The sequence below is a fragment of the Malania oleifera genome, chromosome 2 (assembly GCF_029873635.1).
Source record: "Malania oleifera isolate guangnan ecotype guangnan chromosome 2, ASM2987363v1, whole genome shotgun sequence".
Lineage (NCBI taxonomy): Eukaryota > Viridiplantae > Streptophyta > Magnoliopsida > Santalales > Ximeniaceae > Malania > Malania oleifera.
This window is the reverse complement of record NC_080418.1, coordinates 51,458,981-51,478,516: the sequence shown is the minus strand read 5'-3', so window position 1 is coordinate 51,478,516 and position 19,536 is coordinate 51,458,981. Positions and strand designations below refer to the sequence as shown.

At 35.3% G+C, this 19,536-nt stretch overlaps 1 protein-coding gene across 2 annotated transcripts; it reads right to left on the bottom strand.

Moving 5' to 3' along the window:
- Positions 1-8,150: 8,150 nt before the first annotated feature.
- On the bottom strand, positions 8,151-10,727 carry LOC131148717 (transcription factor MYB4-like). Of its 2 annotated transcripts, none has more exons than XM_058098607.1 (3): positions 9,573-10,727; positions 9,360-9,489; positions 8,151-8,812 (listed from the first exon to the last, which is right to left on the bottom strand). In XM_058098607.1, exons 1-3 carry the CDS (start codon positions 9,574-9,576, stop codon positions 8,293-8,295), a joined length of 654 nt encoding a protein of 217 aa, XP_057954590.1. In that variant the 5' UTR covers positions 9,577-10,727; the 3' UTR covers positions 8,151-8,292. The 2 variants fall into 2 exon arrangements, with proteins under 2 accessions (XP_057954590.1, XP_057954589.1); XM_058098606.1 differs by having other exon boundaries at positions 10,536-10,721.
- Positions 10,728-19,536: the final 8,809 nt, after the last annotated feature.

Below are 19,536 nucleotides of genomic sequence, written 5' to 3'. Positions count from 1 at the left end.
CCCCGCTCGTTCTCCAAGCACCTGAGCAGTTATCTGGTAATTCGTCATTTGCTAGCTCGCCTCTTCAACAGATGCATCTCTCATCTGGACCATCCTTGCCTATTTTTAGTCATGAAAATGATAAAAAGGAAAAAATAAGAATGCAACTTCGATGTTTTGAATCAAATTATAAATTAAATATTTTCTTTAACTTACATGTTTGCGCCCAGCGCACCGTCGCACCACTCCCCCGATCACCTTTGGTGTGTTCTCTGATAAAGATTCGGAATCGGCTCCTCTATGCCAGTCTCGGGATCACACTACATTATCATATAAAACATCATTAATATTAATTCAGGTCATGGTCATATAGTTTTATATATAGCAATTACCCTTTCGATGATCTACGAATAACCTCGACCCACCGCAATGTGTCGTAGGGATTTTGCTGCGGTTCGCAGCATTTTTTTCACATATACCTTACAAAAAAGATATAATGACTTTTTATTAGCCACATCAATGTGAAAAAGTAGTTATTATAATACAAACACATCACCTGATAGTGTGGCTCGCAGAAATGGCGACACACCACTTCCCAATCCTTTTGAGATATCTTATCGTATGGGTGAGTTTCTGCTTGATCTCCCATCACACGAAAATGTTTGCGCATTTTTGGTCCAACTCAAGATGCTTCACTTAGATTTTTTTGGTCCAACTCAAGTTTAGAGTCTAGGAGGTATGTCGTATGCCTTTGTTATAGTTGATGATTATTCTAGATTCACATGGGTACTATTTCTTACATATAAAGATGAAGCATGTAAACAATTTACCAGACTATGTACAAAAATTCAGAATGAAAAAGGGTAAAATAACACATATCCGCAATGATAGGGGTAGAGAATTTAAAAACAAGGATATCGAAGACTTATGTGATTCACATGGTATATCTCATAATTCTCTACACCTAGGACTCTGCAACAGGATAGTGTAGTTGAGAGAAATAATAGGTCTTTATAGGAAATGGTTAGAACGATGCTTAATTAATATAAATTACACAAATATTTTTGGGCTAAAGCAGTGAGCACTGCCTGCTATGTAATGAACAGAGTTTTGATTAGGCCCACTCATAACAAAACCCCTTATGAATTGTGGAATGGTCATAGACATAATATTTCCTACTTCCACGTTTTTGGGTGTATATGTTATGTTCTTAGAGATAAAGATCACCTAGGAAAGTTTGATGCAAAATCTAATGAGGGAACCTTTCTAGGTTATTCATTAGATAGTATAAAGCCTGCATCGTGTTTAATAAAAAAACATTGACTGTTATAGAGTCCATCCATGTAATCTTTGATGAGTCCAATCCCTTCTCTAAAAGGACTGATGAGGATGATATTGAAATAAGAAAGGGATTAGAAAAATTATCCATTGAAAATAATGCTGAAAAGAGCTTAAAAATTAAATAATCATCTGCTGAGGATAATCAGGTAGAAAGTGAGGTACATGAACTATCTAGAGAGTGGAAATTTGTGAAAAGTCACCCCAAATATCAAATCATAGGTGAACCATCACGAGGTGTAGCTACCCGATCATCCCTTAGAAACTTGTGTAGCCACTTTGCATTACTGTCTTGGGAGGAGCCTAAGAATGTGAATGAGGCAATTGAGGATGAATCATGGGTAATGTCCATGCAGGAAGAGCTTAACCAATTTGAGAGGAACAAAGTTTGGACCTTGGTTCCTAGACCCGATGATGATACTATTATTGGAACTAAATGGGTCTATAGGAACAAGAAGGATGAAAATGGCATAGTTATTAGAAACAAAGCCATAGTAGCAGCCCAAGGGCATAACCAGGAGGAATGTATAGATTTTGAGGAAACATATGCTCTTGTGGCTAGGATGGAAGCCATTCGTATGTTACTAGCATATACTGCTTTTAAGAACTTCAAATTATATCAAATGGATGTTAAAAGTGCATTTCGAAATGGCTAAATCAATAAAGAGGTATATATAGAACAACTTCCATGATTCGAAAACCACAAATTTCCTAATCATGTTTATCGATTGACTAAAGTCTTGTATGGATTGAAACAAGCTCTTAGAGCTTGATATGAGAGGTTTAGTGGTTTTATATTTGATAATAGGTTTACTAGAGGGAAGATAGACACAACGCTCTTTATAAAGGTTAAAAATGATCATATGCTCTTAGTACAAATATATGTAGATGACATCATATTCGAAACTACAAATGATGAGTTGTGTAATGAGTTTGCCAAATGCATGTAAAATGAATTTGAAATGAGCATGATGGGCGAACTTAATTTCTTCATAGGACTTCAGATAAAATATCCTAAACATGGAACATTTTTATGCCAATCAAAATATATTAGAGACTTGCTCAAGAAATTTAATATGGAAGATGACAAAATTTTAGAAACACCCATGAGTTCTTCCATTATGCTAGATATAGATGAGTAAGGTATACCAGAAGTTGTTAAGCTTTACCGTGGCATGATTGGTAGCCTCTTGTAACTGACTGCGAGCAGACCTGATATTATGTTTAACGTATGATGTGTGCAAGATTTCAGGCTACACCTAAAGAGTCACATCTATTAGCAGTCAAAAGGATACTTAGTACCTTATTGGGACTATTGAGTTAGGATTGTTGTATCCTAAGTACACTTCTTTTGAAATTCTCATCTATTCTAATGCAGACTCTGCCGATAGAAAAGTAAATCAAAAAAGCACGAGCGACACTTATCATTATATAGGACAATCTCTCGTTTTTTGGTTTTTCAAGAAACAAAACTCAGTTGCACTATAGACAACCAAGTTGAATACATAGAGGCTGGAAGGTTTTGTGCTCGAAGACTTTATATGAAGCAACAACTCATGGACTATGGATTCCATTATGACACAGTTCCTATAAAATGCGATAATACTAGTGCAATAAATATCTCAAAGAACCTTAGCTATATAACACTCACGAACTAAGCACATAGAAATTAGACATCATTTTATTTGTGACCATGTGCAAAAGGAGGACGTGACACTTGAGTTTGTGTGCACTAATGAACAATGGACTGATATATTCACAAAACCTCTTCAAGAGGATAGATTTATACAGTTTCGACGTGAATTAGGCTTGCTACACACTTACGAAGTTTCCTAAAGATATAATGAAGTGCATAACTGAGTGGGAGCAACTTACCTTAGAATCACTACGACTCTGAAAAATTAAGCTTTCTCACAAACTTATCTTGTCTTACACTTATATACTTTATGCCTTGTGAGAAATGCAATTGCTATCCATTATGTATTGATTTCTTGATTTCATTTAATGGATGTTTATTATCTGGTATTTTGAACTATTATTGACTTTATTGATTGAGAATACTGGATTGCATATTTGTATAGACCACCATCTGTAAGACTGTTGTAGAACTTGTGTATGCATGCTGATAATAGACTAGGTTATTACATGTCTGAATTGAATGATCATATTCAGAAATACATGCTATCTAGTTGTTTGAATTGGGGAGTTTCTCTAAGCTAAGAATTCACTTCAATGCTTATATTTATATTTTTTACCTTAGCCCATTTTTGCTTATGTCAAAAAGGGGAGAAATATTCTTGCAAAATTGGGTGTATAAGTGCAACTTGAAGTAAGAAAAATTGGGGGATCCATACTTAGTATTCGAGCTTAACTATCAATCCACACTTGGTATTTGAGTTTCAAAAATCAAACTTAAATGCATATATTTTTGTAATGTCTTCTTTCTCAAATATGCTTGAACAATATTAAAAATTTTAAATTATGCATATTCTTAAGGGGAGTCTTTTCAGGCTGTACCCATTTTTGCTCTTGTATTTGTCATCATAAAAAATGGGGGAGATTGTTGACTTTATGAGTTCTATCCCATTTTGATTATGACAAATCCAAAGTATCTCACTTGTGCATCTAGTGTTTGAACACATAATTCTCTTAGAAGGCACGAAAAGTCAAGGTATAATGGAAGCCATAAGGAACTGAAAGATTACTTCACCTAGCGTATGACATGACAATGTGAAGAGCAAGAGTTGAATACATCTTAATTTGAACTGTAAATGCATTAAAGTTTCGGTTTGTAATAATGCATATCATGCATGATGTTGTTAAATGCTCAAACATGAATATAGACTAACCTTAGGAGACCAACACCTTAGTAAAAAATCTTTTTCTAAAACGCTAAAATCATACAAGGGTTTTAAAATGTTTTTAATGACAAAAAGAGGGGTAAAAATTAAGTCTTCATTAAGCCCAGTCGATTGGCCCTTAAAACCTTATATACGCCCAGTCGACCAACACTTGGCCAAAAACACTATTTTTTCATAGACCCCAGTCAACCGGCCCCTTACTATTTTATGTGCCCCAATCGACCGGCCTATCAATTTAACATTTTTTCAAAAGCCCTAGTTGAACGGGCCATCTTATAATTAACTTGCTGAGTCGACCGGCCTTCAAAGCCTGGCTGACCGAATCATCAAGCTAGTAGACCGATTCTCGGAGATTGGAAAATCGCCTTGGTCTAGCCTACCAATGATGTCCCCAGTAGATCGAATCCTTTGTTACTTTTTGAAGAAGGCATTGAGGCCAATCGACCGGTTGCTTCCCCAGTCGATTGAACCTATCGGGTTGGACAATATGTTTAGCACTAAAAATCATTAATTTTTAATTAAATAATTTCTGAAATACCCAGCGTGTCCCTAACGGTCAAATTTTTTAGGAATTCTATATATAGTCCACTTATAAGCTTAATTAGCAACTTGATTAGCTTGTAATCCTCTCAAAATATTTTGTGCAATTATTTTTTCATACTCTCATTTATACAAGCTTATTTCAATCTCTTTCTCATATTCCTTTGCAAAATCATCTTAGAAAGAGTGCATTAATTCATCTTCTTAATTTGCAAATTTATTACAACTTGAAGATTGTTTGAGTACTTATTCTTGTGGGCATTTTACATTTCATTTAAAATCTTTTACTCTCACTCATTCATTAGCCTTTGATATCATTCTTGAGAGTAAGCTTTGAGTTCTTCCCATATTATTTTTGTTGATAAATACTTTTTGGAAAACTCCTTTTAGCTAGTGAACCATTGTGCATTTTCACCGTAAGGTTCAAAAGCTCATTTTGTGTTTATTGCAAATAATATTTGTGAGCTAATCTCCAAACATCTCTTATACTTCATCTTTGAAAAACATATTTGGAGATATTAGTTGGGTCTTTAAGATCTTTGAAATACACTTAGTGAATATTTCATATTTGATTCAAAGATCATTTTCATAATCATCTCTGACATTATTTCATGAATATGTTTTTGAAAGATAAACTTCAAATACTCTATTGAGCATAAACTCCCATCATATAAGAGTGCATTTAGTTTAATATTGTACACATTTGGTTATTGTAGATTTTCATATCATTATATTCCAGGCGTGGCCTGAGGAGGAAAGCACTATTCTATAAGGTGTATCGATTTGGCACCACTCGGTTAAGTGGGCTAGGAAGGCACCATTCTATAAGGTGCAATGGTTTGGCTCCACCCGGTAAGTGAGTTAAGGAGACTCTGCCCTGTAAGGAGAGTTTGTAAATGACGTTGCTCCACCTGGTTAAGTGAGCATATAGTGAATCCTCAAGTGGGTTGGCTCGAGGTGAGAACGTAGACACGGTTTGCTGAATCTCATAAAAATTGAGTGTCACTCTTTCCTTACACTCTTTTTACATTTTTATATTTTCTTGTTTATCTTTATTTGTTGAGATTACTGCATTTTCATTTAAATACTTATTTGTCATTGTTTGAGAAATACTAGAATTGTCATGCTCGTTTAAATTATTTGAAAGTTCATATATCTGCTTGATCTGTGTCTGATTAGATAGACACTAGGTTGTGTAATACTGGTTGCGATTTTAATTTGACTTATGAATTTTAAAATCTCAAATTCAGCCCCTCTTAGGATTACACCAAAAATCACAAGTTCAGTTCTGACACGTCCATGACATTTAGCCCGATGTGTCGGAGCTAACGGTGCCTAAAAACTCCTTCTTAACTGAAAATTATGTGCTAGAAGTTAACTTGGTAAATTTTGTTGATTTTTAAGCACTCAGTTATACAATTTGGGCATACGAGGTTCAAACTGAGTGGGGTCAGTCCCAACATGTCCGTCGCATTGAGCTAGACGTGTCGGAGCTGACGGTGCCCAAAAACTCCTCCCCGACAGCTTTTTGCATACTTTGAAACAAAGTTAGAATATAAACAAACTTAACAAACTTAATGGATTTTAACACTCAGGTATCCAAGTCGGAAATACGAAGTCTAAACCGAGTAGGGTCAGTATCGACATGTCCGTGACATTAAGGTCAATGTGCTAAAACTGATGAAACCTAAAAACTCCTCCCCGATTGAAAATTATGCGCTTAGAAGCTAACTTAGTAAGCTAAGTTGGTTTTAAGCACTCAGATATTCAATTCAAGCATACGAGGTCCAAATGGAGTGGAGTCAGTCCTTGAGCTAGATGTGTCGAAGCTGACAGTGCCCAAAAACTCCTCATTGGGAGCTATTTGCGCACTTAGAAGTAAAGTTATAATACAAACAAATTTAGTAAACTTAGCAGATTTTAGCACTTAGGTGTCCAAGTCGGACATACAAGGTAGCCACTGAGTGGGGTCAATTTCGACTGATCCAACTTAGCTATTTAAAATTATATCATTTTTTTTTAACTATGTCCGTTCATTCTGCTATCAAACCCCTTTTACTTCTAGTTTGTACATATATATTAAAAAATTGTATACTAATTTTTTGTATAATTATTACTTTATAAGGTTTGCGGGCTGTCACAAGAAGATGAGGACGATACCAAGCACTACAGTTGGATGTAACTTTCCTTTTCTGTACTTTTTTTTTTTATTTGAACATATCATGTATATGATGTTTTCGAAAAATTTGTATATGAATTTTGAACAATTTATGAATTTTTCAGTGTTTCTAGTTCAAAATTATGTGTATTGAAATGTAATTACAAGTTTTTACAAGAATTCATGGATGATTTCAAAAAAAAAATAAAATTATTTTATACTTTTAGTGATGGTTTTACAATCGTCTCTAATAGTACCACTAGTGAGTATTAGTGACAGTCTTCAAACCATCATTAAAAATAGCAGTATTAGTGACGATTTTTAAATTGTCACTAAAAGTTAGACTATTAGTGATGGTTTTCAAACTGTCATTGATAGTACGACTTTTAGCGACAATTTTCAACTGAGAAAATGTGCAATTAATAGTGATGACCTTAGGTTTTTAGTGATGGAATAAAATCATTACTAATACTCTATTATTTATGACAATTTTCAAAACCGTCACTAATAATTAGTTGTCATCGCCATTTTAGTGACGAATTTGAAACCTTCATTGAGCCGTTGTAATGTGCATTATATTATTTCAATTAGTACTTACTGTGATTAAATGGTGCTTACTCATGTTCAATATTCATGGTTTTGGCCATAGATTGTCTAATATATTCTTGAGAAACAAATTTTGTTAAAATCTTATATGCGCTCCAATTGGGAGAAAAATAAAATTTTTTAAAACCCTATTTAAATTGAATGTTAGACCTTTCATAGCTTTTTTTTTTTTTTCTTTTCTTTTCTGCTAGCTTTTCAAAGCATTTAAATAGAAGTTCATGATGGTAAGTGGTAATCATACATTAGACCTTTATGCACTAATGAGATTATATTAGTGTAGGCTTTGTGAGTAGACAACCCCTGTTGGGTAGGGTTTTACTTGAAACTCTACATAAATACAAGAATAGGTTATAACCTTTACCCTAGTGCTATTATAATTTCTCATTAAGTCACAACTCAGGAAAAGAGAAGAGGGTAGTGTGCTCTTTGTGTCCACATAGTCTCAAGTCACAACTCACAACAAGAATTGCTTGCATGGATTCAATGGTTCAAGGTACACATCATTTAACCTTGTTTAATTTTTTGTTTATATATCTATGGGTTGATTGGATATTCTTATTAATAATTATTTTTGTATGGAATTCATTATGAAGTTCTTGCAATTATGATGATCTGCAAAAGAGAGAATGTTAACTTTGAAAGTAGATGCATGTTATCAATGCAAAATATGAAGTATAAATGAATAGCATCATTATTCATTGCAGTTGCACTTCATTCCTCGATCGATATGGTATGTGTTTAAATATATGAACATAATTAAACACTAGCTAATTAGAACATATATATCTAGTACACTATTAGACCTTCTAGTTAGCATTTTGGTAGCTCTTGCATCCACTGGTTGAAGTTGAACAAGTCTACAAAATCATCGCAAGGAAAAGCATATAGAGGTGTTAATCCACTCTCAGCCAAAGGTGATAGAAAATCATTGTTCTTATCTGATATGTCTTCTACAAATGGTTCCGTCCAAAAATCTCCACCGGTCACTATAAGCATTTCTGAAGATGGAGCACTACTATCTACAGTTGAAGGTATGCTTGTTCCAACTCTAGAATCATAGACTGAGGAGAATTCAAGGGATGAATATGGTATTTCCAATGATAATTGGGAGCTTCCTATAGAAAGTTCAAGTGATGGAGCATCTTCATAAACATAATCTGGTTCTAGCATAGTCTTCTGCTTGGTTTTGCATTGGGAAGCACTAGTGGATTCCTCTTTCACTTCTGAAGTTCTCGACTTTCTTTTCACACGTTTCTTTAAGTGGCTGTGCCAATGATTTTTTATTTCATTATCTGTTCTTCCTGGTAATTTGGATGCAATTATCGACCATCTGTAAGAATCAAGGAAACACCATACATTTCAAACTCCAAATAAGTGTATTAATTAATATAACTTGTTGGTATTATATCATGTAGCTAGAATAATTCTAGTGGTATTTAGTTAATGGATATAAATCGTTAATTTACAAAGCAAGCATGTATGGTTGTCAATAAATTTCTTTATGTGGCGTTTGGGAGTTTGGAATTCAAACCTTGCATTGATTGTATGTGAATTTAGACAAAACTTAATATAAAACTAAATTAACTTTCATCCAAATTTACATAATTCCGAAGCCAACATTGAAATGCATGTACCCAAATACAACCTTAGAATTTGCATTCTATCTATATTTTAATCACTGCAAACAAACGCTCACACAAACATTTTAAAGGCATTTGAGGTTTAATGGATGCCTTTACGTTACTCATCAATGGTGGATTTTTAGTTTTATTTTAGCATAAGCTACGAGTAAGTTTTAGCAATATAATAATTGTATGTGTATTGTTCCCAAACCAATGGAGAAATTAAATAAAAGTTGAAAATTAATAGTTACATACTTGTTCCCAAGCTTTTCATGCAGTTCAATGATGATATCCTCTTCTTCTTCGCTATAGTTTCCATGTTTCACATCAGGGCGCAAATAATTCATCCATCGCAGCCTGCAGCTCTTTCCACATCTTTGTAGACCTGTAGAACAAAAACCAAATTTATTAGAATCCATTGCGAGTACTAGTTAGTTCACAAGGAAGACAGATGAACATATTTCACACCCATATTTTACTGAATGTCCCTTCCATTTCTTACAAAGCTAAAACAGCATCAAAATCCAAATACGTATGCTTCCAGGATGTATAAAATTATGCATGCGGAACTTTAGAAAACGCAGCATCCCGTAGGGCTAGAGTTGCAATTGCGAATCCCACCCTCTGAATGATATGTCAACCTGTATGTTCTTCAGTCTAGTAGAATGACACACAAATGGTGGCTTGCATGGTCTTCCATGGATTAAAATGCTCCCCAGGCCATGTTCAGCTTCTACTGAGCATTATGGGCTCACAGCTAAGAATTAGAGGACAGCAGCGCTAAACAATATATATAATATGGCACATTTCAATGAAGGTAGTGCCCAATTGTCCTTACTGGCCAATGTCTAAGACTGACACTCACAAAAGGTCACTTTTATAACATTGAACACATAAAATCTTCCTGCAGAAACATATGCCGTCTGTCGTGTAGCCACAGGATTAAGTGATTATGAGGAGAGAAATTGTGAAGTGAGAACTAGAAATCGAACAGAAGACCCTAGAATCGGATCCATATGTATGGAACACTCAAGTCACTTCCAGTTCAGTTTTGTGATGAAGATTGTGATTGTATATTAAAGAAGAAGATGGCGATGGCGATTCGGTGAAGTGTGTTCTTTCACGTAGTGGAGGTGAAGTGTGTTCTCCACGTAGTGGAATAACAAATTTATAGACATCATTAGTTCCTTCTGCTGGTAAAAATAGAAAATTGCAGTTTAATGTCAAGCGCTGCTGCTGCTGATGAAGATGATGCAGAAAATCAGCGATAAGTGAAGCGAATCAAAGGATGCTCAAAGCAAATCTATCATTCAGGACACATTGATGGGTGTACGCATGCAATTTCACTCGGATCTGGGCAAGCTTTTGAAGAATAAAGGATTAGAAGAAGAAGAAGAAGAGAAAATGGTTCTTATATATATGTAAACGTGCCTGCAAACCTAGGAAGTTCACGCCAGTTCCAGTGGCCATATCTCTGAATATAAGCTTTCAGCTTCTCATCTTCTTCCGGACTCCATGCACCTTTTTTCCTTCCATTTTTGTCATAGCTAGGAGTTCTCACCATCCTACTCAATCTCTCTCTTTCTCTCTTGTCTCTCAAGCTACTTAGCTGTAGTGCAAAGTGAGACTAGCTCTGCAAGGCAGTGATATTTATACGGTTGATTTTTTCCATGGACGGAGCGAGTCCTGTTGTCATCACTTTAAATTCGATAGAAAAGTTGGTCTGAAACCGAAGGGTTGGAGAGGGTCCCTGGAAATTATTGCGGTGGGAACATTTTACTGCTTTAAATTTATTAAAGGAGACTGGGATTTTCGAACCAACGTGGAGGCTTCCCCTAAGTGTCACATGGCATTATTTACGGGGTAAGTATTCGCTACTGTGCATCAGTTTGCCCTTGTGCTGCACCCTCTGCGACAAGTACTGCAGCTTTTTATTTTTTCTATTTTTGTGAAGAAGGTAAGTTCCTTAAAACATATGAAAAATACAGAGGCCAGCGATATATGTACATAATAATAATAATAATAATAATAATAATAATAATAATAACAATAACATTAACAGAATGTCATTAAAGTAAAAAAAAAAAAATCTAAAAGACTTACTGTAAATTGAATGGTATCTCCATACAAAAAAAAAAAAAATCAATAAAACTACTCATCTAATGATCATCACATATAATTATTTTCTTTTTTATGTTTTAGAAATATTAGATATTTTATTATTATCGATTAAGTGAGACAAATGAATGCAATGATACATATTCAACTATATTCAATATTCCACACGTCGTGTTTGCATCATTTGAATCAACACAAGCTATACGTATATATCTTATGGCGGGTACTAATGTATGGTCCTAGACTATTGTAATTGGTCCCAACATTGACATAACATGTTATATAAATGTTAAATTCTAAATCATAACTCAAAAAATTATCTCTTTTAGTTTTTTTATCATCACCGAAACTACATTAATCATAACATTATATTGAAAAATTTATAGAACAAAAAATGAAAAAGTACATAATACAACTAAATGATAAAAGCCAAAAGTCATCTTCCTTGTTTGGTACATATATATGATGATAAATAGAAGAAAATAAAACTTTCTTTTCTTTTGTTTTCTAAATCATCTTGGTAAAATATATTAAAAAAAATGAATGGATGAAAATAATTTGTATGCATAAAATTGAACCATCATTAGTTTTCTGTCTATCTTCTTCTTTATTGTTTTTCAACAAAATAATTGAAGGGAAAAGTAATAACACTTCATTTCCATTTTTTTTTTCTTCCACTTGAAATGTCAAAAATAAAATCCACGAAGTCATGTTCAATATGCTCTCTTCATGAGTTAACTCACAATAAATTTCCTTTAAAATGTAGCAGTTTATCGAATAACACTATAACTGTTTCAAAACACATTTACATATGAACATCTTAGTTTGAGAAGCCAATTAAAAATTTTATCTTTAAAATAATAGCTTTCAAATAATGATTTTCTATAATGAGTGATAATCTAAAAATAGAATACTAAGAAAATTATAATTATTTTAAATTAGTTACATATAATGCATATATATATATATATATATATATATATATATATATATATTACAATGCCCTCACAAAAATGCTCAAATACTACACGAACCATATAATCCAATCCCTCATCTCATTTTATTTTGAGAATAAAATTTTCATTGCCATGTAGTAATTAATAACAAAGTAAATTTTTATTTTTTAATTTTTTTCTGTACTCAATGATATTTGATGTAACGCCTCAGCCCCTTATACGGTCCCTAAGTGCTACTACACCTGTATAACACACCTGTCTTTGAAAAACATACATATACAACCTGCCCTAAAAGGGACATACGAGTGTTTCATATTGATCTGTATTCTCATGCACAGTGGAAAATATAAACATTCATATGGAATCTAATAGACATACCAGAGTTCTAATTGTATCCTTACATACATTCATACGTACTTAGAACATAATCTGTTCTTACAATCCCCAAAAAGACATTCTGAATTAAGTATATTACATATACAAAACACTTACGTAAACTATACACAATACTACGCTCCAAGTCCCTTTAGCAACTAAGACTGACGTCCTGCAGAGCCTGAAACAAAGGTTGTATGTTGGGGTAAGACACTTGTCAGTAAGGTGGAAGATATTACATCAATGTGTGACAACATGTGTTTAAACCAGTAGAACGCAATTACATACTTAAAGCATTCTCAACCCTGTAATATAGGAGATATATATAAATATACTTCCTGCAATAGATAGTTTAGCATCATAACAAGTGAGAGTTCCCGAGGTTAGGGTAGGGTATAGGCCCATACACTGTACAATCCCTCCGCCCAGTATTCAAACCTGTGCCTTTTCCCATTTTAGTTTTTAAATCATGTATATGCATATTTAGAACACTGTCCAGCTTAGAAACTCTCATCAATAGGCCAGTAATTACCCCATGGCAAGGGTTGTGCGAAGATAAAGCACTGATCGAGCCCTGCCTTGTGCAGGCATTGTCAGGCATTATACATATTATAGTCCGACTAATCCTCCTCCACCCAGTTCATTAATTCACCACTGGCCCTGCATGCCAGTCGACTATCTCGATACCCACATTGAAAACACATGTGTGTGGTTGCACTGTACCTAAATATAGCAACGGTACCGCGCTTTATGCTTTTTAAGGCTTCCCTTGGTAAAAAGCTGCGGTCCCAATATCATATATACAATTTACAACAAAACATATCAACACGTTTCCAATTCATAAATCATTTGTGCAGATCTAGTATTTTCACAAATTCATTCATTCATACTGTGGTATAAATCAGCATACACACTCTCGGTTTAACCCTTTTCACATATAGAGCTCGGTATCTAACCAACGCCTGTTTTTCAGCATTTTCTGATAACAATTTAGTACTACGGTTCTTATATTCCATATACATATTTATCTGTTTAGTATATCCCATTTCATATCATATGCCACACTCATTTGGGTAAAAACATATTATACATAGTATATAGTTTAAACATATCATTTGGACTATGTTAGCTTTACCGTGATCCCAAAAAGAGGGGGGGGTGAATTGGTATTTCTAAAATTTATGCCCTAGGTGAGTATCCTAACAGCAGTATATTCACAACCCTATGGTCAATCTAGGGCAAATAAAGTAAATCAATTTAATATATATATAAGAAATTAAATAAAGCAATTTTAATTAACTACGCATGCACCAGAAAGTAGTAAAGGAAAGTGATACGCATAAATGTTATCGAGGTTCGGAAAATTGCCTACGTCCTTACCTTGGCTAACAAGCACAAGGATTACCACTATAATTGCTCACTTAAACGGGTGGAGCGGCTCCTAAACAAACCATGTTAATTGGCACAGGGCTTACCTCAACCTTTACAGCCAATCCTTACCATGTTAGATTACCGCCCCCTCAGGCCATGCTTGGAAACACTCAGTAATTTCACAACAACGAAATTGGTATAGTGATTATGCTTTCATGTAAAGCAGATGTGTACCCAATCTAAGCAATCACATACACCCCTAAATGATATAATGAAGTAAGCTCAATGTGGTCTTAGATGTCTACTCTCAAATAGTTATATGATCAATGTAATCAACGCGTGAGAGTGCAAACAATATGACCTTTGTATCACAAAATATATATTCAATCTAAATGCTCAAACAAAGATATCAATCAAACTTCATATATCTCAACCAGTGGATTTTCTCAATGTATAAAGCTCAAGTAATAAATAGATTTGGTTTGCAAAAAAGATTTAATCTTTGTGTTCAACAAATGATATTACTTAATGAACATTGCAACAAAGATTTTCACCACATAAACAAATATCTCTTCAAATATTTCTCAAGATGAAACACACTAGATATTTAAAAATGATTTGAAAAGATTTTTGCAATCAAAATCAAATACGAACTTCTTAAGATATTGCAATGGTTGTGTAATACTCAGAAGTTCAAATGAAGTCTTCTTAGGAAAGACTTATTAATAAAGTCCCCTAAGAACACTTAATGTTTTGCTCTCAAATAAAACAATTTCAAACAAACACAATCTTGAGAGAGCTAACCTTATGGAACAATCAACACTGAAATCAAACTTACAAAGGATTTTTGGCAATATGACAAGGTAAGAATGAGTGTAGGAAGCTTAGAAGTGAGTAATATAAATTTTGGAGTTGAGAGAAAATTCATTAATCAAGTTTTCTAATCTTGTTACTAATCATTCCAAAAGAAGGTATATATATAGAGTTCCTCCTGATTATGGCCGTTAAGGACTCATATGAAATTATTATAAATGCTTTTATATTATTTAATTAAATTAACCTCGTTAAAAAAATATTAACCGTGGTAAAATAATGGGGCAACCCGAGAGCTCCGGTAGACCAAGGCAAGTTCGGTTGACCGAGTTGCTTGAAGTTCGATTGACCGAGAACAATTTGAACTACAATTTTGGTCGACTGGACTTGGAGGTTTAGGGCAATTTTCCTCTTTTTGGTGCGGTTCAGTAGACTGGGAATCAAATGAACAAACAAGTTCGGTCGACCAGACCGTTGAATTTCACATGTGGGAACTTGATCGACCAAGTAGTTGTCATGCAATTTTGGCACGGTCGACCAGAAGGTCAATTATGTTGACTCTTAGGGAGTTCGGTTGACCGGGTATAAAGAACTGGATAAGTTTGGTCGATCGGGCTGTGGTCAATTAGTTGACTCAGTCCTTGTTTGATCGATCGGGAGGAATTGTACTAACAAGTACGGTCGACTAAATGTACCTATTTAGAGCATTTCGATCCTTTTTAAGTAAGCAACCACCCTATTCAAATGACCATTCATATAAGTGCATGTGTGAGTGTCCTAGGGTCATTTTTAGGTCCTCTTTAGTTTGAGCTACTTATCAAATCATGTAGGTGAAGCGTGTGATTATTACAAGCCAAGCCCTATTTATTATTACAGACCCTTTAAATAATAATAAAATAAAATACAACATATATTGGGTTTTCAGCTTCAATTCCTCTTTGTGCTATCATTATGATTTTGCCAATTAGAATACCTGCACATAACCTCAAGCACCCATAAAATACAACAGGTATTTGTCATTATCAAAACTGAGCATGACCTATAAGGTCAACAGACTACAAACAAGGATTTCAAGCATCTCCTACTTTAAGTTTGATGCAAATAAAGGAGTTTTGAGAAATTTGGAGTTCATATGCCAAAATCCCAGTTTTTACCGAAACCATAAAATCGTAAAATCGACAGTTTTACCCGGTAAAATTTTGCAACCAAGCAGTCATAACGTGCATACAAACATAAGCTACTGCTCTAGTGGTTTAGTTTTCTAAAATAACTGATGTAAACATATCCCCTTACCTTTCCCCGAACACTGAAACACGAACTATATGGCTCTAAAACAGTGAATCGAGTTCCCAAAACCTAAAAACCAAAGAACAATACTTCAACACAATCCTATTTACTACATATCTACTGAACCAAAAATGAACTTAGACCCTTACCTCAATTTTGGGATAAAACCCGAAAATCCTCAAAACGAAGATCCAATCCGCTACAATAGTATAGGTTTTCCCCCTAATCCACATAGTAACGTCAGATCGTTAATTCGAGTAATAGACAACCTGAGATCCTAGTGTGAGAGAGAGAGAGAGAGAGAGAGAGAGAGAGAGAGAGAGAGAGAGAGATAAAATTTTGAGTTTCTTAACCATGAAGTAATGAATAAGATATTTATAACTTAGTTGACCCGGCCAGACTCGTTGACGAAGTTGAGTGCTCATCGACGAGTAGAAGAAGGGCATTCATCGACGAGCAGAAGAAGGGCGTTTGTCGACGATGGAATTGGCCTTGTCGACGAGCCTGAGATTCCTAAATTCTAGAAATCTCTCGGTATCCTCTCATCGACGATCCTTTGAATCTCACCAATGAGCTATAGAAGAGACTTCATTGACGAGAGAAGGAGCCTTCTTGACGAGCCCTGTTGTTTTCACCTTTTTAAATTCCTTCCCTTTTTCTTATTTGTTTAATCTACATTTCTCGAGTTGGGTTCTTACAATCTCACCTCATAAGAATTTTTTCCTCGAAATTTGTTAACTGTTTCTAAGCATAACCTTACTTTATGACTCATCTCTACAAAAAAGTCAGTAACCACCCATATAGCAGCTCCGACCTAAGTTTATTACATACCCTCACATATGGTAGAGGAATATCGTGGTTATAACGTGATGCTTCAGGAGATTACAATGCCCATACAAAACTTTCTCGAAGACCATATCCAAAATAACCTGAACCACCTATTCTACCATACATACATACATTCTTACTTACATGCTATTCTACTTACCTGTCTAACTCTAACTATCTATGAGTAACTGAGGCTACTTATAGCATATCTCTGACTCTAATGCCCATGAAACTTCATCTACTACGTGATTACGCCATAGTACCTTCACCAACGGTATCTCCTTAGTTCGTAACTGTTGCACCTTTTGATCTAATATCTCTACCGAAACCTCTTTATATGCTAATGCATTACTGATCTCCAGAGGTTCGTAACTCAATACGTGCGAAGGGTAAGGCACGTACTTCCTCAGCACTGACATGTGAAACACGTCGTGAACTCTAGATAGTGTTAGGGATAATGCCACTCGATAAGCAATCGGACCTACCCTTCCTAGGATCTCGAATGGCCTAATGTACCGATGGCTTAGTTTCCCCTTCTTCCCAAACCTCATTACTCCTTTCATAGAATTGATCTTCAGGAATACCATATCTCTTACTTTAAACTCTAGATTTCATTGGTGAGTATCTGCATAACTCTTCTGTCGACTTTGAGCTGCCCTGATTCTCTCTTTAAGCAGCTCAACCTTTGTAGAGGTATGCTGAATCAGTTCCGATCCTAGTATCTGCCGCTCGCCTACTTGATCCTAGTACAACAGAGACCAACATCGATGATCATAAAATGCCTCACATGGTGCCATTCTCTATGTTGGCCCGGTAGCTATTATTATATGTAAATTCCACAAGCGGTTGATACCGTATCCAATTGTTCCCAAAATCCAATACATATGCCCGCAACATATCCTTTAACATCTGAATAGTCCTCTCAGAATGTCCATCTGTTTGCGGGTGAAATAGCGTACTGAATGTAAGTTGCGATCCCAAGACATCCTGTAGACTCTTCTAGAATCATGAAGTAAAACATGGGTCTCGATATGAAATGATAGAAACTGGGATACCATGGAGTCATACAATCTCCTGCATAAATAGCTCTGCCAGCCTATTCAGAGAATAACTGACTCTGATTGGAATGAAATGTGTAGTCTTTGTCAGCTGAAATACTACAACCCATATAGCATTCTGCTCATATACTGCCGTAGGTATCCCCGATATGAAATCCATTGAGATATGCTCCAATTTTCACTTGAGAATGTCAAGTGGCTGAAGGGATCCTACTAGCCTCTGGTGCTTTGACTTGACCTGCTAACATGTTAGACACTACTCTATGAACGGGCAATCTCTCTTTTCATGTTCGACAACCAAAAAGATTTCCTCATATTTTTGTACATCTTCGTACTTCCTGGATGTACAGTGTAGAGCGAATGATGTGCCTCCTCCAAAATTACCCGTTTAATCTCGGCATCATTCAGTACATAAACCTTGTTTTGGAATCTCAATATCCCATAATCAAAGATATTGAAATCTGACTTTAAACCACTATGTATCCTTTCCACAACCTCTACAAGCTCTTTGTTTGTCATTTGAGCTGTTCAGATCCTTTCCTATAAGGTCGGCTGTACCACTAAGCTAGCAAGAAAATCCTGGTGATTTCCTCCCACTACTTCCAAGCCCAACCTTTCCAGGTCCATACAGATCTGATGCTAAACTTCCACTACTAAGACTGACACATCAACGGACTTCCGACTCAGAGTATCAGCTACCACATTTGCTTTTCCTAGGTGATAACTAATGGTATAGTCATAGTCCTTTATCAACTCAAACCATCTATGTTGCCTCATATTCAACTGTTTCTGGGTGAAAATGTACTTAAGACTTTTATGATAAGTAAAAATCTTGCACCTTTCACCGTACAGTAGTGCCTTCGGATTTTTAATGCATACACTACCGCTGCCAATTCCATATCATGTGTTAGGTAGTTCTTCTCGTACTCCTTGAGTTGACGAGAAGTATAAGCAATCACCCTTCCCTACTATATTAGAACACACCCAACACCTTTCTCAGTGGCGTTACTGAAGATAACGAATCCACCATCCCCAGATGGAATGGTTAGAATTGGAGCAGAAACCAACTGCTATTTCAGCTCTTGGAAACTCAGCTTGCACTCATCCATCCAATTATACTTCACGTTCTTCCTCATGAGTCGCGTCAATGGATTTGATAAACTAGAGAACCCTTCTATAAACTGTCGGTAGTATACTGCAAGACCCAAAAAACTTCTGACCTCTTGAACATTCTTCGGTCTCGCCTAATCCACTACCACTTTTATTTTACTTGGATCCACTGATACCCCTTCTTTGGACACTACATGGCCTAGAAAGGCAATTTGTTCCAGCCATAACTCGCATTTCTTCAATCTAGAAAATAGCTTCTTCTCTTTTAGTATCTGTAGTACCAGTTTCAGATGAACTTCATGTTCTGCAGTATTCCTAGAATACACTAGGATGTCATCTATGAATACCATGATGAAATGGTCTAAGTATTCGTGAAAGACTCTATTCATCAGATCCATAAATGCTGCAAGCGCATTTGTCAGACTGAATTGCATAACTATGAATTTGTAATGGCCATACCGGGTTTGAAAAGATGTCTTCGGTACGCCTGCCGCTTTCACCTTTAGCTGGTGATAC